The sequence below is a fragment of the Hipposideros armiger genome, unplaced genomic scaffold (genome assembly GCF_001890085.2).
Source record: "Hipposideros armiger isolate ML-2016 unplaced genomic scaffold, ASM189008v1 scaffold_253, whole genome shotgun sequence".
Lineage (NCBI taxonomy): Eukaryota > Metazoa > Chordata > Mammalia > Chiroptera > Hipposideridae > Hipposideros > Hipposideros armiger.
The window spans coordinates 2,449,817-2,477,056 of NW_017731603.1; the positions used below are offsets into that span (position 1 = coordinate 2,449,817).

Genomic DNA, 27,240 nt, shown 5'->3' on the forward strand with positions numbered 1-27,240 from the left:
GTGTGTAGCCAGCAGCCAGCATGAGCGGCTAGCAGCCGCTGTGAGCGGCCGTCCAGAGGCCGGTGACTGATCTGCCTTGCCCGGGAAGAGCGCAATGATGGTGCCAGCTTGTGCCAGTGAAGCAACATCCTCCACAACTAGACTGAAGAACAAAAAACCCCAGCAACTTGTCTGTTCCCCTTCCCCCAATTCCCCAATAAAATCTTTAAAAAAAGTCATGGTACCTTAAAAAATAAAAATAAAAAATCCTACAATCCAAAATTTAAAAATTTAAACAGTATTCAAGAACTCACTGGTTTGAGTTACTAATTTTATTTTTATAAAGGTGCATATTAAAATCAAATCTGTTCATTTGTGTCTTGGTATGTCATTACAATCATCTTACATCAGAAGTATTTATACCACAATGAGAAACTGGCATTTCCCGAGATTCCAAGGAAATGCTTCATTTAGGCTCAGGTTCTTAGACACTTTTCTTTCTCTTTAACACAATGACTGAAGTAATTTTATGTTTAGAAAAATTTTTCTTGATACTGCATGTCAATGATAAAGCCTACACAAGTTCACAAATTATAAAGTCTCATGAGGTATGAGAACTAGTTATGGAACATAATCTGAAAGGCTGCCTTCTGTAACAGCTTCACTGACCTGCAAATAGCGAGGGTGGGCAAGAACGGTTCCACATCCTTCCATCTCACAACGGACATACTGGATTGGAGGCTTTTTTCTATTATCAATATGTCGGAGAAAAGTTAGCAACAGAAAAGAGGCAGTCTGTTGCCTTTAACTGAAACTGCATTATTAGGGAATAGCAATTTTACAGTATGAAGAATTAAAATCTCTCTACTAGTCTATACATGTATAGAATTTATTAGAAATAACCAGAAATTACAAAATGTTTGTTTATAAAATATAACACAAAATAAACTAGTAACCCCCCAAAAGGTAAAGTAGTAAGATTTTCAGAAACTTTCAGATCCTGCAGTGGAAGTAAAACCATAGAAAATAGAAACTCTGCATCAAGGACATTAACGAAGCTACTTTTGTGACATTTTTAAATAGCCATTCCTGCAGAATTATTATGGCTAAATATGTGACTATAGTGCCTGCCACCAGAAACAAGGTACAACATAGTAGGAGTATAAATTTTTACCTCCTTTTGGGTAATCGTGGACTTTTGTCATCTTTTCGTCTTCTTCCTCTCCTATAATTAAACAACAGAATAAACTGTCCACATATTCTGGATTGAAGCTTACTGAGTGAAAGATGGCTGAAGACATACAAGGTGTGATGAAAAAATACGCTGAATGTTTAAATTTTAAAAAATGTATTACAGTAAAAGACACATTGCCATTAATCCCCCTCAAAATACTCCCCCCTCGCTTCAAACACACTCATCCCATCCTTCTTGCCACTTTCTGAAGCAGTTCTGGAAGTCCTCTTTTGTGAATGTCTTTAGTTGCGCTGTCATGGCTGCCTCGATATCCTGAATTGATTCAAAACATTCACCTTTCATGGTCATTTTGACTTTGGGGAAGAGCAGAAGTCGCATGGTGCCAGATCTGGTGAATAAGGTGAATAAGGACACACCGTAATGTTTTTGACAGAAATTGCCGTACCAGAAGTGATATGTGATCAACAAATATGATGAATGCTGCTGCCAAGTGCCATCCAACAGAAAGGGATATTCAATGTGGGAAGCGATGCATCAAACAGTGTGTGACAAGTTTCAACTTGTTCAGTGCAGTCGGGTGTGAGCTACAGTTGAGAGAAGGTGTGTCTTAAAGTGTGCCATAAATCATCCTCTATCATGACAATGCTCTGTGTCACACATCACTTCTGATATATAGCAATTTCTGTCAAATAAAAACATTACGGTGTGTCCTCATCCACCTTATTCACTGGGTCTGGCACCATGCGACTTCTGGCGCTCCCCCAAAGTCAAAATGATTCAAGACACTGAGGCAGCCACGACAGCAAAACTAAAGATATTCATGAAAGAGGACTTCCAGAATTGCTTCAGAAAGTGGCAAGAACGATGGGATGAGTGTGTTCGAAGTGAAGGGGAGTATTTTGAGGGGGATTAATGGCAATGTGTCTTTTACTGTAATAAATTTTTTTTAACTTAAACATTCACTGTAAGGTCTGATCACACCTCATATATATTCAGGACCAAAGAGCAGGCGGCAAAAACAAAAGATTACCCAAAATACATAAAGTCACAGACATGTCTGGCAAACTGAAGATTTCACTCTGAAGTAATTTCACTTTTAAATAAGTCTGCATTACAAGTTAAATACACCTTCCATAAACTATATAATACTATGGAAGAATTGGATAAACCTCAAGGTTACTACTTGAAGATTTGTTTCAGTTAAAAGTCTATCACTTAAATTTAATCAATTCAAAAAGTAGAATAAAAGAGTCTATTATCTAAAAATCCTAAAAATATAAACTGTACTCTCCTTGCAATAGAACCAAAAAGCCTAAACACTTTAAAAATCTTATTTCTGCAACAGGAAATGATTGAGTGATAGAAAACGTTTCCCTGATCAAGCTTATCACATCATTTGCCTTATCTGCCCTTCCTTGGAAGATCAAAAGATGTGCTCTATTCTTCTTGCTGTTCTACCCCCTCTGCAGCCTTATACCTGCTGTCTGTCATACCCACTCATTTGTATGTCTAAGTGTTGCTTTGAATTAAATTTTTCAAGCTTTTGAGAAGTCTCTACAATAAAATTGTCAGCTGCTTGAGGCCACAATATGTACACGTCAACATTCTTCCTCATTTTCCCACCCTTTTTTCCACTAGTGGCTTCAAAATCTGTTAGGTTTCCATGTTAGGAGTAATTGCCCACTCACTTTCTAGGAGGCTCCTCATCCTCCCTAATTTCATTCTCTTCTTCTTTCACCTCTACCTCTACTTCCACTTTAATTTCTTTCTTCTCCTTCTCTTCTTTCACCTTCCCTGATTTTCTCCGTGGCTTTGGGGTTTCCCTGAAAACACAAATACATTTCAACACTGGTACCTAGCAAAGGATCTTTTCAAGGAAAACTGACAACAAGGTAAAGCCTGGGGTTATCACCGATTTACTGTAAAGTTATGATCCTTAGCTCATGAAATGTGATTTCCAGACAACCATTCCTCATAGGCAGAATAATGATAACTATTTAAAACTTATTGGATGACTCCCCAGGGTAATGATGCTCTAGAATAAAGTCTTACTATCCTTGTAAAGAGAAACATTAAAAACAGAAAAAGTCTAAGTAATCATGCAATTCATGATCTCGTTATGATTACATGCAGACATCGTTAACAATATGGATATGATTCAAAATAAAGGTCTATAAATAGAAGACAGGGCTGTACAAGGGGGTAATAAGATGTTAGATTTGCAAAAATCCATTTAAAAGTAAGTCTATACCAGTTAGTTTGGCTACAAGACTAAACAAAAGAATGCAACAGTTATTTTCTAACTTATTTTTCATCGACATGCCTGGAGTAAAGTGAGACATGCCTTTCTAAGTGGGGTTTGTAGGTCTCATCTCTTGGGTCATCTTTGAATGGTATTTCCTCTTCACTGATTAACATCTCTTCTTCTTCCTCCTCTTCCTCATCACTACTAAAAAGAAGCAAAAAAAGCTTAGAAATTCTAGTTGTAAGGGTTATATCTGAGTGGATTTTCTAATTTTAGTATATGTGCTGCTGAAGCAAACACTGGATTTTATTCAGGAATTTTTTTAGAGGTAGCCAAAAATTCACAATAAGTTATCTAGAATTTTTATCCTTATAATCTAGTTGAACTGCAATCTAGCTGTTTCATCCTGAAGAATAGGAACTAAAAATCCTCAATATGCTATCACTTCATTAAATAAAGGTAATGACTGCTCAATGGCATGAAGAGTTTAAAAACAAACAAAAAAAACCAATAGACTTTAATACCATGCCTAGTAATCTATCAAAAAAGACACACACACACACACACACACACACACACACACACACACACACACAGACATATCACCAAAGATACTGATAAAATTTCAAAAGCCTCATCTAAAACACACATATTTCATATTGCCTAGCACGGAATAAGACGGAACACAGAAGATACCTGACACATGATTTCTGAACTACGTAACTAAAGATTACATAGCTAAAGCTCTAATGAAGAACAAAGTGGAATCTAAATTGAATACAAAACTGAAGTTAATTCTTGTTACAGCTCAGAATTCTCTCAAGTAGAAAACAACTTCGACTCATTTCATGTGATTGTGCTCTATGTCCCCGAGGGTTTACATATGAAATATGGAAAGTATCTTACCTAATGCCACCAGGAGATTGATGCTCTTCTGTAACAACTGGAAAAATAAAGGCAAAACAAAACAAAGCTTTATGTAGAAAGAGGTATTTTCTCCCTATAGCCAAGAGACTAAAACCAAATTACTCTCTGAAGTAACCACACAAAAGGAGAATATATGCAAATTGTCAAAAAGGAACCCTTCCAATATACCATTATACCTACCCCTGAAAGTTACACTGTTCTGGTAAATGCTCAGCAGTACACTGAAAATCAACAGGCAACTGGTTTCTAAATAATCATACTGTACTTGCACTGTACCATAATCAAGCTGATCTGTATTTGGTTCCGACTTGCAGATGAGCTGCAATGAACCAGTCTTGGACCTAGAGCTTCGGGTGTTCTCAGTGTCACGATGCCGAGAGATAGATGTCCTGCTGCTACTGCGCCAGCCCCGGCTGGGCCTCGATGCAGCAATGGAAACTTCCTGAGGGAGGGTAGAATCGTTGTCTTCCTCTTTCTCTTCCTTGGGATCTAGATGAAAACATACACCATTCTTACTAAGTTTACGGTTAACCAATAACCATCGCTGTATACCTAATATTGTAAATACTGTCAGTGAAAAGAAGATAATTTTCAGAAGAAAAAACCCTCAAATTTGTAAATGAAATAATACTTTCTTGTTGATGGAGGGTTAGGTTGTTTCAATTCTTTAGTTGTTATAAACATGCTATAATGAACCTCCATGTGTCAATTTATTTTCCTAAGGTAGATACTTAAGAGGTAGAATTGCTGGATGTATTTTTGAACCTTCCCTGAAGATGACCAGTGTTTATCAATTTCTTGTATATTCTGCCAGAAGTCTTGTTATCATCTATAAGAAACATCTTTATATGTATTACATATGCATAATACATCATATACATAATATGTAAAACACATAATTTATTACATATATTACATGTGTGTATATAAAAATTATAGATATATATCTGGGTGTTATATGGATATAGGTTTTTTTGCATAATAAAGTGCCTTGGGGTTGATTCCATGCTACTGCCCCTTCACCAGCTATATCAAAATTCATATAACTAGTCCCCTTCTGATATTTAGTTTTCTATTCTCTTACTACTAAAAACAGTGCTATAATGACTTTACATCCCCATGAGTATTTGGTAACTACCAATTTGTACTTTTTTCACCCTGCCCCCAAACCCCTCCTATCTATCACTCCAACAAATCTAGTACCCATCTGACACCACACATAGTTACTACAATATTATTGACTATATCCTTTATGCTATACCCTATTACCCCCATAACTAATTTGTAACAACGCATTTGTACTTCTTAATCTCTTCCCCTTCTTTTACCCATAACCCCAACTTCCCTTCCATCTGGCAACCATCAAAATATATCTATGAGTTTGTTTCTTTCTGTTTGTTCATTTTGTTCTTTAGATTCTACATGTAACTAAATTCACATTGCATCTGTCTTTCTTTGTCTGACACACTTCATTCAGCACAATATCCTCTATGTCCATCTACGATGCCCAGGTGTCAAGAACCCATTCCCTTCCATGGCTGAGTAATATTCCATTATATGTATGTACCACCTCCTCTTTATCCATTCTTCCATCAATGGACATCCAGGCTGCTTCCATATCTTGGCCATTGTAAATAATGCTGCAATGAACATGTGGATGCACTTGTCCCCTCGAAACAGTGTTTTGGGTTTCTTCAGATAAATACCCTGAGGCAATATCTATCAAAATTATAAATACACATCTTTTCATGTTAATTTCAACTACTAGGAATTTATCCTACAAAACTACAATCACACTTATAAAATGACTTATGTATTGTTACCCTGTATTACCCGTGCTTTAAAGGGAGACTAAGTTGAGGGAGGTCATCCCCTTCTATGCAACAGATAATAAAAACTTAGCATTAGAAACTGGCTTTCAAACCTAGAGTAGCTTATTACTTATATCTATGTAAGTTAGGTAATATACATAAAGATATTTCTTTCAGATGATAACAATACTTCTGGAAGAATATACAAGAAATTGACAAACACTGGTCATCTTCAGGGAAGGTCCAAAACTACATCCAGCAATTCTAAGAATCTACATTAGGAAAATAAATCGATACATGAAGGTTCATTAGAGCATGTTTATAATAACTAAAGAATTGAAACAACCTAACCCTCTATCAAGAAAGTATTTAAATAAACCATGCCACATTACCAAGATGGAATAATATATACAGGAATCTGTAAAAAAAAAATGACACAATTATTGGTGAAAAAACTGTTAAATGGAAAAAAAAAAGACATAATACATATAAAAAATTTTTTCTTTTTAAAGATCTGTAAAATACAGTTTCCTCCACTGTGGAACAAGGTGGTAACTTGGGGCTACTTCAGCTTGAACTACACTGTTTAAAAGTTTTATGAGAATACATTCAGGTGATAGAATAAAAAGGTTTGAAATGTAGATGAACAGCAGTGGGAACTTATTAAATCCGATGTGCATTTCTGTTCAGTTTTCCTTTCCAGTCATTATTGCCTTTGTCATCCTTCTCCTAACTGAGCTACTGAAAGTATCAAAATAAATTAATAAAAGGCTAGAGTTAAAAATACCTTCAAGACTTTGCTTTCTAGTCTAACTACAATCAACTTGTTCAAGATCTCAAAGCTAGCTAAGCCGACCTAGATCTAAAACTCACATCTTGAGACTATCTTACACATAGGTTGTGGCCACTTTTAAGAGTTTCTTCAAAGGGAGCCATGCAACACCCTCCATAAAGTATTACAACATTAAACAATGGAGAGGAAATTCTTTTATTCAATCCAACTCCACTAGTTTGGACTTTACACCCACTCCATAACCTCCATGTACTCAGTAAAGTTCTTTTCTTCTTCAAGATGAAAGGCCTGAATGCCTAACCCTTCTCATACTGTGGATTTTATCCACTGGACAAATGATAGCAATCTGATGAGAATTGCTTATCATCATAAAGCATAATAGCCTATCTTATTGAATGCCACACCCATCCCCCAAAACTCTAGTGATGGTAACATCAAGCAAAAATGTCTCTTGACAGAAACAAATACACACACACACACACACACACACACACACACACACACACCCTGCCGGAATTAACTTTGTAAAAACTCTGGGAAATAGTCAAAGGTTTACAGCAAACAAGTAAACACGGAATCAAGAAAAAGAGTTAAGCAAGATAATTTAGGAAAATCTTTGTCAAATCACTTGTTGAACACAAGCTAAAGGGAACAGCCTTTAGAGATCACACAAGACAAAGAATATGGTCTTTAAAAAATATGCTCAAAGAACTATAAGAAACCATCGATAAAGAACTAAAGGAAATCAGGAGAATAATGCTTTGACAAACAGAGAATGTCAATGAATATAGTAATTATAAAAATGAACCAAACAAATTCTGGAGCCAAAAAGCAAAACTGAAATGAAAATTCACTGGACGGTTTCACTCAACAGATTTGAGAAAGGAGATCAATCAGCAAACTATAAGAGGTCAACTGAGAGTCTCTCATCCAAATAGAAAGGACAAAGAATGAAGAAAAATAAACAAAGCTTAAGAGACTTGTGGGACCATTAAGCATACCAATATATCTATATCTATATCCCAAAGGGAGAGCAGAGAATGGAGCAGAAAAAATATCTGGAAAAATAAAGGTCAAAAACTCCCCTAAATTAATTTTAAAAAACCATGAATTTACACCAACAAGAAGCTCAATGAACTCCAAACAGGATAAACTCTGAGTTCCACACTAAGACACATCATAATCTGTCAAAAACGAAAAGACAAAGAGAGAATCTTGAAAACAGCAAGAAGTGACTCATTAGTATAAGGGATGCTCAATAAGATTAATAGCCTGTTTCTCATCAGAAACCATGGAGACCAGAAGGCAGAGGGACTACTCTTTAAAAATGAAGGAGAAATGAAAACATTCCCAGATAAACAAAGGCAGAGTTTGTTGCTAGCAGACCTGCCCTACAAGAAATGCTATAGGAGTCCTCCAGGCTGAAATGAAAGGACACTGGACAATAACTTAAAACCATATGAAGAAATGAAAACAGTTGTAAAGGTAATTACACAGGCAAATATAAAATGGTATTATTGTAGTTTTGGCACCTCAGAATTCTCCCATCCATTAGCCATTAACCAAAACCATTTCCATATTTTTAGGTATTTTGTTACAGCAACCCTCCACCTCCAGTACCCAAAATCTGTGTTAGTTTCCTAGGGCTGCCACAAGACATGACTACAAAGACCGTTTATCTATAAAGATCCTATTTCCAAGTAACGTCATATTCACAGGTACTCAACATCTTTTTTGGGGAAATAATTTCGGGAAATAATTCAACCCATTGCAAGTAGCTCTACTGATACAAGACAATATAGACCTCAAGTCAAAAACTGATATGAGACAAAGACACTGTATATTGATAATAAGGGTCAATTAATCAAGGTATAAAAATTAGAAACCTATATGTACCTAACATATGAAGCAAAAAATGATAGAATTGAAAGGAGAAACAGGCAGTACTATTGGGTTGTCGGAAAAGTCATGACGTTATTTTTTCTGTTTTCCATTGCAAAAATGCGTCATGACTTTTCCGACAACCCAATAAAATAAGTTGTATACGTTAATACAACTTTAATAGATAAACAATCAGAAGTTCAATTAGGAAATAAAGGATTTGAGCAAAACTATAAAAAAATTAGGCCAGACATATAAAAACGGCAGCATACATTCACACAGAAGATTCTCCAAGGTGGACCATATGTTAGGACACAAAACAGGTTTCAAATTTTAAAAGATTGATATCAGATAAAGAATGTTCTCTGATCACAACTGAATGAACCTACAACAGAAATTGGTATCAGAAGGAAAACTAGAAAGTTCACAAATACGTGGAAATTAACACACTTTTAAACCACCAATGGGTAAACGAAGAAATCACAAGGGAAATTAGAAAATACTTTAAAAAAAATGCATTAAAATAAAAACACAACATATGTATTGTAACTTATGGGATACAGTAAAAGCAGTGCACAGAATAAAAATTTATATATATATATATATATATATATATATATATAAATGTCTACCTTAAAAACAAACAAACACACATCTAATCAATAACTTAACTTTACACCTTAAGGCAGGGGAAGGAGAAGCAGCAAACCAAATCCAAAGCTGCAAGAAAGGAAACAAAGACAGAGCAGAGATAAATGAAGTAAGAAAATAAAAAAAAAATAGAGAAACATCAATGGAACCAAAAGTTGGCTCTTTGAAAAGATCAACAAAATTGTCAAATCTTTAGCTAGACTAAGGAAAAAAAAAAAAACAAGGGAAAAAAAAAACAAAGAGAAGACTCTAATTACTAAAATTTGAAATAAAAGTGGGGACATTATCACTGACCTTACAGAAATAAAAAGGATTTTAAGAGAACACAATGAAAAACTGTATACCAACAAATTGGATAATCTACATGACATAAATTCCTAAACACACACGTATTAACTCAAGAAACAGAAAATCTATACACACTTATAACAAGTGAAGACATTAACTTAGTAACCAAAAACCTCCCTGTGGAAAAAGAGTCCAGGAGCAGATGGTTTCACTGGTGAATTCTACTAAATATTTAAAGAAGAATTAACACTAATTCTTCTCAAACTCTTCCAAAAATATAGGAGAATGAAACACTTCCCAACTCATTCTATAAGGCCAGCATTGCTCTGATGCCAAAGCAGGACAAAGATACTATAAGAAAATTATAGACCAATATCCCTTGAAAACTGAATCCAGCAGCAAATTCAGACTATGCAGCGTGTTCACACACTATAACCAAATGGGATACATCCCAGGATTTTGAGGGTGGTACAATATACAAAAATCAATTGATGTAATATACCACACATTAACAGAAGACAAAAAGTACATGACTATCTCCACTGATGGAAAAAAAGTATGACAAAATCACAAACTTTCATGGTAAGAATATACAACAAACTAGGAACAGAATGGACTTCCTCAACCTGATAAAGTGTATTTAACAAAATCCCAGAGCTAACATACTCAGTGGCAAAAGACTGAAAGCTCTCGCCCTAAGATCAGGAACAAGACCAGGATGCCCTCTTGCTCCACACTTCTATTTAATACTGTATTAGAATTTTAGCGAGAGCAATTGGGGAAGGGGGGGTCGGGGGGGGGAGAGGTGGAGCACCCAAAATGGAAAGAAGTAAAACTATCTCTGCAGTGAAAATGACCTTATTTCTAAAGAAAATTTAGAAGAATCCACAAAAAACTATTAAAAGTAACACAAATTTAGAAAAGCTGCATAATGCAGAAACCAATGTACAAAAGTTAGTTGTTTTTAAATATACAGGCAATGAGCAATCTAAAAAGGAAATTAAGAGAATGATTCCATTTACAATAAAAAAGAATAAAATATTTAAATATTGCTAAGATGGCAATACTCCCCAATAGATCTACAGATTGAATATAATCGCTATCAAAATCCCAGCTTCCTTTTTAGCAGAAATTGACAAGCTGATGCTAAAATTCATTTGAAAATGCAAGGGACCTACAGTGTGGTGCTGGCATAAGGACGAACATGTAGAAAAATGGAACTGAATTGAGAGTCCAAATATAAACCCATACATCTATGGTCAACAGATTTTTAACAAGGTTGCCAAAACCATTAATGGAGAAAGAACAGTCTCTTCAACAATTGGTTCTGGGACAAATGGATATCCACATGCAAAGAATGAAACTGGACCCTTTATACCACATACAAAAATTACTTGAAATGGAGCAAAGACCTCAATGTAAGACCTAAGGTTAAAAAACTCTTAAGAGTCAAGAAAACCTACAGAAGGGGGAAAAATATTTGCAGGTCATATGTCTAATATCAAGAATATATAAAGAACTCTCTCAACAACAAAGAGACAAACCACCCAATTAAAATATGGGCAAAGGGCTTAAACACACACTTCTCCAAAGAAGATACACAAATGGCCAGAAAGTACATGAAAAGATGCTCAATGTAAGTCATTAATAAACTGCAAATCAAAACCACAATAAGATTACCACTTCACACTCACTAGGCTGGCTATTATTTTATTTTTAAAAAGTAAGTGTTGGAGAAGACGTGGAGAAACTGCAATTCTTGTACATTGCTGATGGGAATGTAACTGTGGAAAACAGTTGGCAGTTCCTCAAAAATATATACATAAACAGAGAATTACCATGCCACAGCAATTCCACTCCTAGATCTATACTCCCCAAATTGAAAACAGGTATCCAAACAAATATTTGTACATGAATGTTCACACCAGTACAATTCACAATAGCCAAAATGTGTCTATCAACCACTGAATGGATAAACAAAATGGAATATTACTCATAAAATGAAATGAAGTATTAATACATGCTATGAATCTTGAAAATATTATGCTATCCAACAGAAACCAGACGTGAAAATTATGTATTGTATGATTCCACTTATAAGAAATATTCATAACAGGTAAATTTAGATTAATGTCTTAAAGCAATTAAGGTAAAAGATCATTAGAGGCTGGGGACAGAGGGAAATGGGGAATGACTGGTTTTAATTGGTAAGAGGTCTAATTTGGTCAGGATGGACATGTCTGGCACTAGATAGGGGTAATGGATGCACAACATTGTAAATGTACTAAATGTCACTGAACTGTAAACTTTTAAATGGTTAAATTTTTGTTACATGAATTTCATCCCCCCAAAAATTATATATATATAAAAGCACTGTCAGGTTTCCAGAGTAGACATAGAAATGGACAACAGAAGGATAATTCCTACATTAGGATAAACAATCATGACCAGATAGAAAAGAACCACATTTCTTCTGTGTGGTACTTCAAAGGCAATTTCTAGTTGTTTCTCATAATAGCTGTTGATCTGAAGAGGCGCCTTGATAGAGAGAAGCCAGAGTAGCCTAGGTGAAGGGAGACATCACACAAGTCACTGCTTGAGCAACATGCAGGCACAGTGAACACAACCATATCCTTGAAAGAGGAAGAAGGGATAAAGTAATAGTGTCTGATAGTGTGAACTGAGATAAAAAGATACTGGTACCACTAGCAGGAATGTTTCTCCTAATTCTTCTAGGTAGCAAAAGATGAAATGTAAGAGTGATTTATCTCAATCCTACAGCAACAATTATTTGAAAAAAAAAGCTAATTCATTAAATTCCAAAAGGCGATAGCCACTTCATTATGATAAAATACTTCATTAGAAGGGTCATCCTTACATGATCTGGTCCTCTTCCAGGGTGCCCCATTTTTCTAACTCAAGCCTACAGAAATTAAATGACTTGTTCAAGATTACAAAGCTAACATTGACTGTTGCATGAAAACAGGGAGTGACTGGTTGATAGGCTGGGAAAAAGCTAAAGGTCTTCTCACCTCTATTTCAATATTTACCTTTCCTCTGAGAAACTAACAAACCCATAAATACTGGTTAAGTGCCTGGCAGTATAATATATTTTTCATCTTTATAATTTGGTCCTCTCATAACCCTGTCAAGTGTTATTCTTTTTCTTGTCTTTATCGAGGAGGAAAGCAAGTAGTGACTTCCCAGGCTCACATATTCAGTTGTAGAGCTGGAATTGGAACCCAGGTATATCTAAGTCCAAAGTCTATATTCTTTCTATATACCATACCTAACCGCATAAAAGAGGAATGGCAAAGCACCAGTCCAAGGGCTTCATTCATTTTTGGCTCATTTCCACCCAATTCAAGTGCCAAGAGATGGCCCTATTTATGTGATATACTGATCTAAAAGACCACAAGAAATACTCCCTAAAAGTGATTTTTTAATGTAAAACTGCATGTAGTATTTTGTTATGTTTCAAAACAGAAAACTGGAAGAATTTTTTATGAACAAGAGTCAGCAAAAAAGTTGAGAGACCTTCAAACTTTAAGAAATTAAATGATCTGTACATTTCAATATGGTTTACTCATTTTTAAATCAACAAGACTGAGTATACATATATATGTTAATACTTAAAATTCAATTTTTCTTTCTGTTCTAGTCATTTCCTTCTCTGCTTCCCACATCTGTTTTTATTTTATTTCCAGCAGACACTAGCCTAGCCACTGGGGCATTGATAGGAAGGATTAAAGATATTAATGAACATTTACAAAATTTCTACAGATAAAAATTAGAATCACAACCTAGTTGCATTTATTTTCAAAGTATAGGCGTTAGGTGAATAAACTCTCTTAAAAACATTAAGACTGCTTAGAAACAGGTTTGAGAAAGTGAAAGGATGCTTTCTCTTTGAAACTGCAGCTTTGAAAACTAGTGTTCGTTAACTTTATAGCTAACAATTAGCTCAAAATTTAACATTTCAGTTTGAATAAATATGGCTGGACTCTGAAGGATGAGTAAGTGCTCTCCAGGTGACAATAGGAAGGAAGAGTGCAGGTAAATGTCATGAGATGGGAAACGAAAGTAAGAAGGTCAATATGACTGGAGCAGAGCATGACAGAAACTGTCATCACTTACATTGCTGAGGAGAAAGGAACAATTCTAATAAAAAAGGAAGCCACAGAAAGCCAGGGAAGAGTTTAAATAGAAAGGCATGATCAGATTTGCAGCTTTAATATTCACTCTGGTTGCAGGAGAGAGATGGCCTAGGTGGGGTAAGAGCAGATTCAAGAAGCCAAGCTAACAGTCTACTGCCAACAGATAAATGTCTACCGCAACAGACTAGGCAACAAATAATAATAGCCCAATAAAGAATAACAGCATTGGCGATGGAAAGAATTGGAAACGTGAAATACTTAGGAGACAGACCAGACAGGACTAAACAGCAGCTTAATAAAAGAACAGAAGGGGATACAGGGAGGTATAGATTTAATTAGTTTCTAGATTTATGATCTGAACAATTGGATGGATAGTGGGAACATTCACATAAAAATGACCAGGTGTTTTTTGCTGTTTGTTCTGAGGAGACAGAGAGAGTATGTATTCCATTTTGGACATACTAAATTTGAGATGTCTGCTGAGTAAAACATCTGTGCATATACAGACCTTCCAATCAGCATTTTAGTAGTTTACTCTAAAAAAAAAAAAAATTAGGGAACACCCGAAACTTGAGGAAAATCTCTAAGAGAGCCTAAACAAACAAATGGGAAAAATGTCTTTAAAGAAATAGGTAATTCAGAGAACAGAAAAAACTTGTGTGTGTGTGTAAGAATGAGGGGCAAGTACATCATTAGTAAAGAGCAGTATATTGTTTAATAAAATATACTCAAAAAAGGTCTTGGAAACTTAAAAAATGATAGCAAAAATTAAAATCTTGAAGAAAAAATGTGAAGTTAGGCTAAGGAAATTTCTGAGAAAGTACAACAAAAATAGAAAGGGTTAAGAAATGGGATAAAAAATAAAATTAAAGGCTAAAAACAGCAAACGTGATCAAGTTAACAATGAAATAAGAAGATAAAATCTGCCATAAATTAAGGATATAAATTGTAATGGTTAACTGTATGTGTCCCCTTAGCTAGGCTATGGTGCCCCGTTGTTTGGTGCAACACCAGTCTAGACGTGCTGTTAATATATTTTTTAGATGTGATTAACATTTACATCAGTAGACTTTGAGTAAATGACCTTCCATAATGTGGGTGGGCCTAAGAGCAAAGAAAGGTTCATGGAAAAGGAATTTGGCCTCAAGAATGCAACATAGAAACCCTGAGTTTCCAGTACTGCGGATTTTAGACTCAAGACAGCAACACCATCTCTTACCTGAATTTCCAATCTGCTGGTTTGCCCTGTGGATTTTGAACTGGACAGCATCATGGGAGCTAACTCCTTAAAATAAATCTCTATATATACATACCCCATTGATTCTGTTTCTCTGAAGAACCCTGACTGATATAGGCTCTGTTACTAAAAGTGATTCCAGAGCAAGAGAATCTTAAGGATGAGTTTTCTTTTTGCTTGTTTGCTTTTTAGGATTAGTTTTCTGAACTGGTTCGGGGGTTTCTGAAATTGGCTCTCTAATCTGATTAGATTTAAAGGCACTAATGACTCTATTTCCAGTAATAGAGTGAGCACTAAAAGTCCACATCAAAATATCACCAATGGATACTCCTAATCAAATACTTATAAGAGGCCAGTTTCTGGTGGTCATATATTTGATACCTTAGAACATTTCAAAACAAGTATAATGAGATTGGCTGGTTGCTCCTAAATTGCACTGGATAAAGTGGGGAAAGATAAGGATGTGCTCAAGGATTCCAATTCTCAGCTCAAGCACCACATAAATAACCTGAAAGTTTCTATGCCTGCCCTGCAAGAAATCCTTGTCTCCTGCAGCTGCAGAGCTGAGATTGCTAAAAACCAAACCCAGAGTCTCACACCAAGGCCAACCTGGCTACAGGCATTGCTGAGTGCCTAATCTGCTAGAGGCAGAGACCAACAGTCCCTGATAACGGCACCATTCCCCAGGGTGATCAGTCAGCTACCTGGCGGCAGGTTCACTACGTTGGACCACTTCCATCCCACAAGTGACAATGTTTTGTTCTTACTGGAATAGACACTCTGGATATGGATTTGCCTCCCCTGCACACAATGCTTCTGCCAAAACCACCATTCATGGACTTGTAGAATACCTTATCCACAGTCATGGTAGTCCACGCAGCATTGCTTCTGGTCAAGGAACTCACTACACAGCACACGAAATGCAGCAATGGGCCCATGCTCATGGAATTCACTAGTCTTACTATGTTCCCCATGATCCTGAAGCAGCTGGCTTCATAGCACAGTGGAATGGCAATAGCACATACTGGTGAGGTTATGAAGAAACAGAATCTGTCATCTACTGACAATGGAAACTTAAGTGTCACAGTCACCATGGAAAACTGTGTTAGTTTCTTAAAGATGAATGGATAAATCACACATGAACAGGCATGTTCAGGGTCGTATGGCCATGGGATGAATGGATTAATCAAATGGCATATTTCCATACAAAGGAATAACAATATCGATATATGCTACATGGACTAACCTAAAAAATATGCTAAAAGAAACCAGACAAAAAAACCAAAATGAAAAACACATATTGTATGTACAATTCCATTTATAAAATGTTCAGAAAAGGCAAATCTAGCATATTTCCCCATGTATAAGACACACTTTTTTGAAAAATTTGGGGTAAAAACTGGGTGTGTCTTATACAGTGGCTATAAATTTTTTTACTTGTATTTCCTGCTTTTTTCGTGCTTGTTTTTGCGCTCATTGTTGTAGATTTTTTTACTTGCATTTCCCGCTTTTTCGCGCTTGTTGTCTTTGCGCTCATTGTTTCGCACTTGTTACCGGTATATTACGGTAGGTTACGTTTTGCCATGTTCTGCCCAGAAATGGCTCAGAAAAGGTTTTCGTACAGTGCTGAATTCAAGTTAAAAGTGATCCAGTTTGCAAAAGTGAATGGAAATCATGCTGCTGAACCTAAGTTTGGTCCTCCTCCAACTGAGAAAACAATCCGAGACTGGCTACGGGAAGAAGAAACCCTACTGAAAACGCCACGGCAGAAGAAGGCCATGAGAGGCAATATATGAAGACAGTGATTCGTCATCAGATACAAATGAGGCCAAGCTAATGGTTGGGAGTTTTGACAGTGATGAGTTGTTGTATGAATTTTATGATGAATAAAACTTGAGTTCAGTAACTTTATGTAATATATTTTTTTCAAATTTCGGGCTCCAAAATTAAGGTGCATCTTATACATGGGAGCGTCTTATACATGGGGAAATATGGTATATACAGAATTGTATACTTGAAAAAGGTGAATTTTATGTTATATAAATTTTGCCTCAATAATGTTGTAATAAAATATGTATCACAGCACTAGTCATAAAGGCCAATAACTGAAAGCTACCCAAATGCCCATCAACAATAAAATGGACAAATTGTGATCTATTCCCACAATGAAACAATAGATAGCAATGAAAATAAATAATCTACAACACAGAGGAATGTCACATAAATTGTGAGCAAAAAAATCCTACACGAAACAGTGCATACCGAATTATTTGTATAAAATTTAAAAACTGGCAAAACTAACTTGTGCTGTTCAAAGTCAAAATGATGTTTACACTTGGGGGTAGTCAATGCATGTTCTGTGTCTTGAGCTGGGTGATGGTTATATGACTGGGTTCACCTTGTGAACACTTACAGAGCGGTACATTTATGATAAGTGCATTTGTGTATTTTTAGAGAGTTTCCTTTTTATAAAAAATCACCTATAATCCCAGAAAAAATACTAAAACATCAAATGTCCTTCAATGAGGTATGGTTAAAAAATTATGGAATACACATATGTAGTAGCCATGCTTGGATGCCCACCAAGTATCTATTCACCTCGTCCTCTTTCCTTGAAGAATCAATCCCACCCTTAGAAAGGTCTTTTCATGTCCTCCCCCCATTTTTCAATTGTACCTTTTTTTTTGTTATTGAGTTATATGAGTTTCTTATATATCTTGGATATCAACTCCTTATCGGATATATCATTTGCGAATATATTCTCCCATTCAGTAGCTTGTCTTTTTGTTTTGCTGAAAGTTTCCTTTGCTGTGCAGAAGCTTCTCAGTTTGATGAAATCCCATTTGTTTATTTTTGCTTTTGTTTCCCTTGCTGGAGGGGATGTATCCAAAAAGATATTACTCAGATTAATGTCACTTTACTTCTTACATTTTCTTCTAGGAGTTTTATGGTTTGAGTCCTTACATTTAAGTCTTTAACTCATTTTGAGTTTATTTCTGTATAAGGTGTAAGAAAGTGGTTCAGTTTCTTTTTTCTTTTTGCATGTTATCTATACAGTTTTCCCAATTTTCCCAATACCACTTAACAATATTGAGTTTCAAACCCATGAGCAAGATACATAGCTATTGATGTAGGTCTTTAATTTCACTCATCAATGTTTTGTACTTTTCAGTGTATAATAAATCTTTCACATTTTTGCCAGATTCATCCCTTAGTAGTACAGATTTTTTTATACTCTTTAATGGTTATATGGTTATATAATTTTATAATTTCAATTTTTTGTTGCTAATATACAGAAATACAATTGATTTTTATGTTTATTTTGTATCATATGGGTTGGGGCTTCAAGAAGACTTGCAGCTTTTGCCTTCAGCCTTTGGAACACTGCCCTGGGACCATCAAGACATGAAAATATCTGCCTTAAAAGACCAACGAGGAAAGGAAACAGCCCAACTGGAAAATAACAAATAATTGTATTTTAAGCTGTTAAGTATTTGGATGGCTTGTTATACAGCAATAGATAACTGATATAAGAGTTTAGGGGGAGTCATGGTAAAGAATATAGAGTTTAGAAATTCTCAAAGAGGCAAAATCAGAAATAGAAACAGTCAATAAGAAGTTAGGATACAAGTTAGGCGTTTAATAAGCCAGGTTTAATGAGGCAGGTGGAAGACTAATCCAGTGCCCTTTATGGGAATCGACTGCACTGAAGCCTAAGGGGTCTTTGCCTGGATGCAGTTAGATCAATCTGGCTGGTTTTAATTCAGAGAAGCTTGATCCTTCTTGGACTTAAAGGCCAAGGAGTATTAAATCAGAGCTAAAGCCATTTTGTCAGAGGTTTTGGTCCACTCAGAATCATCTTAGTGTAAGGATAACATTATGCCCTCATGTAGAGATGGATGTCTCTTAGGGGTTTTGGATTCTTATCGGCCGAATATAGGCTTCCCCATTCAGAACCTTAGGTTTCTTCTACTTCAGTTTTCTTCTATCAGGGCATTCTGCTGCAACTCTCAAGTGGTTCTGGCAGGGAAAGGGATTTCAATATAAAATAATTACTGTATGTAACAGAAAAAACTTACAACGGTGTCAGAGATGGTTCTTATATCACAATAGGCAAGTTGTTATGAAGTTATTTCTTTGTATGTAAGAGACAGAAAGACTCATTTACCTGATTCATAAAATGTCCCATAACTGAAATGAGCTGATAAGGCTTTCTAACCCTAGTCACAATCAACATACATCACAAATAAGATAGGTCTCTACTTCTGGATGTCTGAACTAGAAAAATGATTTAAAGGCTATGGGGCATTCCTAAGTAGGAACACGATGTCTAAATAGATCATTCTCACTCTGAGAGAAATAATATGGTTCCTGCAGCCTTAAGATAAAGGGCTAGAAGGAAATAGGGTAAATAAAATGCCTATCTAACGTACTGTCAGCCATTTGAGACATAAGCATTAGTATAATAGTCAGAAAATTGAGTTTCTGAAACCTGATTAGACTACTCTGTGTATTTCTATAATTAGCTCTACTTTGTTTTCCATAAATAATTAGTAAAGTCCATATTGAAACACTAGCCAATCTCAGCAGTATTAAAAGAAGTCAGGGAAAGCAAGTTTTTAAAAAAACTTGTATTTAAGCCAACTTTAGAAGAATATCATTTAATTTGTGGAGAGCTGTTTCACCAAAAACTGGTAATATATCTAAGGGTTAAGACTGGAATTATATGTGCCTTTTTTTAACCTAGTGACTTTCCTTCCAGAGCTCTCTTCTATTCAAAACCTATAGGATTTTATTTTAACAAGGGAAACAAAGTTATCAGCAAGGAGACTCAAAATCTTTCAAGAAAGAAGTGTGAAGAAATGTTCTGAATAACTTCTCACATCATCCTTTGTACAAAAACTCAAATGATAAAAATTAAAAAGGTTTTTTCTGACTGGAGTGTGAAAAATTCTATATATTTATATAGAAAATATATAGAAAAATTCTATATATTTTGTTCTATATATTTAAGAATAACACATACAGTTGACCCTTAAACAATGTGGGAGTTAGGGGTATCAAATCCCTGCATACTAAAAAACCCATGTATAACTTTTGACTCCCCCAAAACTTAACTACTAATGGCCTACTGTTGACCAGAATCCTTACTAATAAATAATGCATTAACATATATTTTATGTTATATGTATTATATACTGTATTCTTACAATAAAGTAAGCTCAAGAAAATGTTATTAAGAAAATCATAAGGAAGATAAAATACATTTACAGTACTGTACTTATTGAAAAAAATCTGCTTATAAGTGGACTCTCACAGTTCAAACCCCCGTTGTTCAAGAGTGAATTGTATTGTTTAAGGATACTGGAAATGAGATGATAAGAAATACTCAAACATATTGCAACACAAGAAAAATACTCATGAAATAAAAACTACAAAAATTGTTAATATAAATTCTAATTTTTTAAAAAAGGAGCAGAATCATAATCTATAAACTAGATTAAATCAGTAAAAACAAAAACTGAGAGTGTGACCCAGGAGAAAAAAAAAATCCAAACAATCTAATATTTTAGTAATTCCAGATATTATGCTTATTATAAAATGGATAAAGCAAATAGTCAAAGGTCTAAACAATCTAAGTAAATTCCCACATCTGTTATGAATTCATCAATGTCTGTCTAGGTAATCTTTTCCAAACATTACTACCCCATAACAAGGAGACTAAACAAAAATAGTAAAATGATTCTGAATAAAAAGTGAGGCCCAAAGTTTAATGCAATCAAATTTTCAAACACTCATTATTCCAATGTATGTTTCCCATAAACTCTAATTTTCTGATATATCCCTAACACAAAACAAACAAAAAAAAAACAAAAAGAGAGGGGGAGGAGGGTGGGTCAATTAAGTTAGGTAACTGAATATTTTGGTAATTACACTGCATATTCCTCAAAATCAAAATCTCTGAGGAGTCCTGCAATAAATAACCTCACATTGATGATTCAAACACTGCTTACAGTTATTTGACTCTAATATTTATTACTATTTCATGAAGCATTTGGAACACACTTTTGTAAATATTAGGACATTATAGTCTCCTTTTTTTATATTTTACCTTAGGCAGTTTATTTGCAGGTCTGAAATTAAAATTAGTGGATAAGGTACCATTGGTATTAATAAATTACATTTAGGCAAACCATCCCTTTACTTCATCATTGTAAGGATAATATTGGTTCAAAACAGAGAACAAAATAAAAACAAAGCCGAGTTAAAAAGGAAGTAGGCTCCATCCCTCAAAATTTCTGCTAACACTCTTGAAAAGTTCCACAATGATGATAATAATCCTGTGGCAATAGGTAAACTAAACTCCCATGTTTTAAACTTTTTCTTCTTTGCTTCTTCTGTGTGGAATGCTCTTCATCCAGGTATCTATCTGCATTGCATATTCTGGTCTGAGCTCAAATGTCACCTTCTCAAGGAGGACATCCCTAGCCATCTTATGGAAATGTAGCCTCCCGACCCCAACTTCATCAAACACTGTATTACACTGCTTTAATTTCTTCTTTGCACTTATTTGATTACTAACACAACCCAGTACCTAGAGTGGTGCTGGACACATAGTAGATGCTCAATAACTATTTGTTGAATGAATAAACACAATTTTTGCACAGCAACATTCCATCTGTTTTATATATATACCCATCAGCGTTAAATAAATGTAGCAGGAACAAGGAATAATACTAATATGTTTCTTTACTATTATTGCAGTTTGAAATGACATGGCATTTTGCAATTTGATAATTTAAAAACAGCAAGTTGTTTTTGTGTGTGCAATATTATTTATTTGATTAAACATGTCCAAGGTTCTTATCTTTAACTGAAGGAAAGCATATAATTTCAAGTTGTTTGGAGTAAAGAAGACAAATGTACGTAAGATAGTTTTTATGTACTGTTCATAGAGTTGAAAACTACTGTAATAGGTAAACTAATGAAGAGATGGAGATGAGAATTGGAGAATATTTATTTCTTCAAAATTTTACAAACTTTTATTGAGTGCTCACTGGATGCCAGGTATGGAATTATTTGTAATAAGAGAGAGAGCTTGAATTCAAACCCTGAGCTCTAGATCCAGAGCATTTAATTGGTGGATTACAGCGGGATTGATTTCGAGACTGAATTACCCACAATGCAGTTTTAATCTCTCCACAGCCGCACTACTGTTTAAGAAGTAGCTGCCAATTTCTGGTTTAAGGCATCTACACAAAGAGCAATTAATATCTCCCAACAGGGGTTCAAAATATCAACCACATTCTGCAAGTTCTCCTCAAGGCAACCCAAAATAATTTCTTTAGACATCCTCTTTAGACACACAAAGTAATTTTAGCTCTGATAAAGGCAGGTTAGGATCTTTGTTTTTTTGTTTTAATAAGAACTGCTCTGGTACTTGATTGCCACCTGTCTCAACATTTCCCCCACACATCATAAAATTTCCAAAATGATGTTTGAATAAGGAATACAAGCCCTTCCATTCTTGGCAGACACACCCTATTTTCCAAGTAAAAACAGCAACAAAACCAAGAACAAAACCAAATAGTCACGCAAAACTTCCTACACAAAAATTTGCTTAGTACAAAATATTTTTGCTTGGTATACTATGAAATACTAGTCTCAGATTCTAAAATTTAGAAGAAAAAAGAAAAAACCTGAGCATTGATTAATTCTTTACAAAACAGCCACCACTTCAAATCACTGGTTCGTAATTATACTTCTAAACAGTAAAAAATCCAAGTTTCAAACTTGCCTTATACATATTCTCAAAGCATTCTTTGTGTATTTGTGTGTGTGTATGTAGGGAGGGAGAGAGGAGGAGGAGAGGAGGAGGAGGGAGGCAGGGACAGAGGGAGACAGAGGGAGAGAGAGGGAGGGAGAGACATGGAAAGAGGGAGAGAGAGAGAATAAACATGAATGAATGAATGAATGAATGAATGAATGAATGAATAAATTAACCAGTTACCCCTCAGTTATTAAGTAGGTTCCTGTCAAGACTGGGCCAAGATCAGATACAATAAACAAAATATGCTTAAAAGTATATCTGTTCCAGTTTTAAGAAGGATGCTATATATTAAACTCAGAACCAAGGAACACAGCCAGTAGCTAGAAAAAAATAAAATAAAATGAATGAGCAACTGGCCCAACACGATGGGGTCAATTTTAATAACCCAATCTGCAAAGGCAGAAGTAAGTCTTTTTAAAAAAATGTTTAAAAAGTGAACATTAGCTTCCCTTCATAATTCAGATAAACAGAAGACAACATATAATACACATATTTGGTTTGCTAAAACTTTAAAGAGAAATGACCTAACGACCCCATTTAATTATTCACCAGGCTGAACTCTTAGAACACTTTTCTTTCCACATTCTTCAAAATGCAATTATGATTTGAGTCTCTACCAGCATCAAGATTTTGTCTATACTTTATATATTGTGTATCATTCCTTTCTGTGTTACTTTATTTTAAAAAACCAGCTTAAAAATTTGCAATAAACTGACATCAAATAATCTGCTTTCCATTAGATTTCTGAATAATGCCAAAATGTTCCACTTGCCCAACCAAAGCTGCTATCTAAATATTCAATTTACTGCAATAATTCTTAATTAAATAGAAGTCATTTTTAAATGGGAACAATTTGAATTATCAGGAAGTTCATTCTAGTTTCTATCATTTTATAAAATAATCAGTGTAGGGGGAGGAGGGATGGTAGAAGAGGGTAAAGGATGTCAAATACATGGTGACAGAAGGAGAACTGACTCGGAGGGGGGAACACATACTGCAATAAATAGATGATGTATTATAGAACTGTGCACTTGAAACCTATGTAGTTTTGTTGGCCACTGTCACCCCATTGTAATACATAATAGTAGTAATAATCCTCTGCGTAATGTACATGAGACGTAGGAATGACCAAGTCTTACCTTTGTCAGTTGTTACTTTTTCTACACATCTGAAAGAAATGAGAATCAAGTATTAAATGAACAATCTCATACTTTCTTACAATACAAATATTTATCTCTTTCAGGCTCATTTATAGTGATGCAGAAAGCACCTAGTGCAATGTTTCCAATAAAACTTTCTGCAATGATGAAAATATTCTGTATCTGCACTGTCCAATATGGTAGTTGCATGTGGCTACTGAGTGCTTGAAATAGCTAGTGTAATTGAGGACCCGAATTTTTTATTTTGATTAATGCAAACTTAAATAGCCACACGTAGCTATCATATCTCACAGCACACAGCTAGAGTATCATTAAAAGTAGTTATTTCTGTGAAAAGATATTAATACCAAAAAAATATTACTAATTTTGTTAAGTGGTTATATAAGAAAATGTCCTTATTTTACACAAATGAAGTAACTAGAAATGAAATCATGTTTGAGATTCCTCTTAAAATGCTTCTTGACAAAAGAAAAAGCCGGGTAAAAGGGACAGAGATACCAAGTATGGCAAAATCTCAGTAATTGTTGAATCTAGCTGATAAACAATGGGGTTTCATTATGCTATTTTATCTACTTTTTTATTTTTGTTTTATTGGAGAATTGGGGGAGGAGAACAGCGTTGGGGAATCGAGGAAGGGGAACAGACAAGTTGCTGTCCTTTTGTTCTTCAGTCTAGTGGAGGACGTTGCTTCACTGGTCCATGTTGGTATTATCATTGCGCTCTTCCCGGGTAAGGCAGATCGGTCGCTGGCTGCTGGATGACCGCTCAACCGCGGCTCACGCCGGCGACTCATGGCAGCCCAGCTCCAGGTCGAGCTGTTGTTCACCATCTCAGCTGTAGAGGGTGCAGCGTCACTGGCCCTTCATGTGGGATCTGAACTGGGGCCCTGCTGCTCAGAGCTGGCGTCCCAAGCCAACTCTTAACTAACGCACTACTCAGCCGACCCATCTACTTTTTTATATTTGAAAATTTTCATAATAAAAATGTAATGAACCTAAATGAAAACCCTAATATTACCATTTGTTAAACCCAAAGTCAAAATCTATTTCAAAAAAGGCGACAAGATTAGGCCTCAGAAATAAATATCACTTGCACTTTACAAATAAGATATCAACAGTAAAGGGTTTAATGTGTTATAAAATATTGATTTTAAAAAATGTTACTGCCATGTTTCTAATTTGGGAAAATTTCTATTATATGTTAACTGTTTAGTATAGTATAACGAATCCTCCCTTATACCCATTACCCAAATTCAAACATCAACATGCCTTGGATCTTTACCATAAAGATGTCATGCAATATTATCTCTGGGCAGTACAAAGTTTTCTGACAATAAACCTAATACAAATGAAGACTCTTTTGTTACAAAATATCCAAGTAAATAAAGAAGCCACAGCATAACACAAATTCTGTTCTCTTTAGAAAAAAGAGCTTCCATTTTCCCATTCCATATTTTAAAAAATATGGAATTATATTTTTGGTATTATAACTTTAAGTTATATTACCAATGACCCAATTAACAATTAAAAGATAACTGCTAATCATCTTAACTCTAAATAAAAAGTACAGAAATAACTGCTAAAATCGAAACAGAATAGACTTTCTGAAAATCTTTGGAATGGTTCAATGTTTATATTACCCCACTGATTACCATACAAGAAGAGCTCAGGATTTAGTCTTGTACAACTGAAGCCTTCTCCAAAGAGCCCTATGTTTTTTCAATTCAGAATATTACTGCCTGTTCAGTCTCACTATCCATGACCCTCACCTTTTCCTTACAAAATAGCGAAGTGTCACCCAAAGGTTTACCACCATTTTACTTTTACCAAGAAAATAAACGAAAAATGGAATTTCATATACCAGAAAATCGAGCAGTATTTGTTTTCATTTGTAACCCATCTGAACCTGAAGAAGTAGCTCTAAGAATACTCAGTTTTAGTCAGTATGGTTATTTAGGTTATTCAACAGCTAAACTAGCAGTTTAAAAAAGTATTTATTGAGGTTTTAAATTCTGATAAAGCAATACTTATTATATGGTAGAATTAAAAGCCTTTTTGCATTTTAACCTAATTTAACAATTATACTGTTTCCATATTAGTAGAAAGTATGGATGTTTTATTTTATGAGTAAGAAAAAATTTTGTGGAATATTTTTTTAAATGTAAATGAGTATATAAATATCTGAATTGTAAATATAAGAATCTTTTAACTCTAGCGTTTATTAAAAGACAGCAAATGATGAGCCTAATTCTTAGAGAGTACTGATACATAACTTTTCCTCAAATTTGGTTTATTTTTTCCTTACTATTAGTCTGTAAGTTTAAATTTATAATAATTCTAGTATTTAACTTTATGCCCTTCTCTTGAGTACATTCACTGAAAAATTTATTTCCCATAACTCTGTTCTCATTAACATCTGAACATTTCGGTGCAAATGGAGTTGTTATAAGCTTAAGAAAGTTTATAAAAACTGTAACCTAATTTTCATCTAACTATAAAGCTCATTTCACAAATCATAAATTATCAGTTACAGAAGCAGCAGATTTAAAGAGGTTAAGTGACTTGCCCAAAGTCACTGAGTAGTAGAAAGCTGGGACCTGAAACTTTCTGCCTAAAGTCCAATGCTTTTTCTACTATATTACTTTGCCTTCTAATAGGAAAAGAGGTTTCAATTAATCCAAGCCTCTGTATTTATTGACCTTTTAAGCTACTGTACACTTCGCTGTCTCTTCAATCAAGAGAAACAAATGTAGGCTAAATAGTTGATTACTGGTCATTTTTTAGGGGATAGTGTTGAGATATGAAAAAACATCACCTGAATGGAACAAGTAATTAATACTGAGATTAAATCTCTTCCCTTGTTTTAAAAATTGTCACGTTATTTGGAAAACAGACACGTCAAGGTCAGAAGACACTTGACCAGGGTTCAGTAAACTGATACTCAAAACCTCTTTAAATGTCTTAAAGGATTAACAAATTAAACTTCCTACTTAATTAGTTTTAAAATTTATTTTATCACTCTGAAAATCTGTAAACCACGCACATGTTTGATAAACCTTCACTAATCAATGCCTCTTCCCCTTATA

At 34.8% G+C, this 27,240-nt stretch overlaps 1 protein-coding gene across 2 annotated transcripts in view; it reads right to left on the minus strand.

Annotated features, from left to right (window-relative positions):
• Positions 1-27,240, minus strand: part of ZFP91 (ZFP91 zinc finger protein, atypical E3 ubiquitin ligase) — a 38,505-nt gene that overhangs the window by 8,859 nt on the left and 2,406 nt on the right. The window contains exons 2-8 of one of the 2 annotated variants that reach the window (XM_019656004.1): positions 24,135-24,163; positions 4,623-4,835; positions 4,326-4,362; positions 3,519-3,620; positions 2,863-2,997; positions 1,154-1,204; positions 649-727 (exon numbers count right to left, since the gene is read on the minus strand). In XM_019656004.1, the coding sequence (XP_019511549.1) occupies positions 649-727; positions 1,154-1,204; positions 2,863-2,997; positions 3,519-3,620; positions 4,326-4,362; positions 4,623-4,835; positions 24,135-24,163 (646 nt within the window). Of the gene's footprint in view, positions 1-648; positions 728-1,153; positions 1,205-2,862; positions 2,998-3,518; positions 3,624-4,325; positions 4,363-4,622; positions 4,836-24,134; positions 24,164-27,240 lie in introns of both variants that reach the window. The other variant, XM_019656003.1, reaches the window with a different exon arrangement.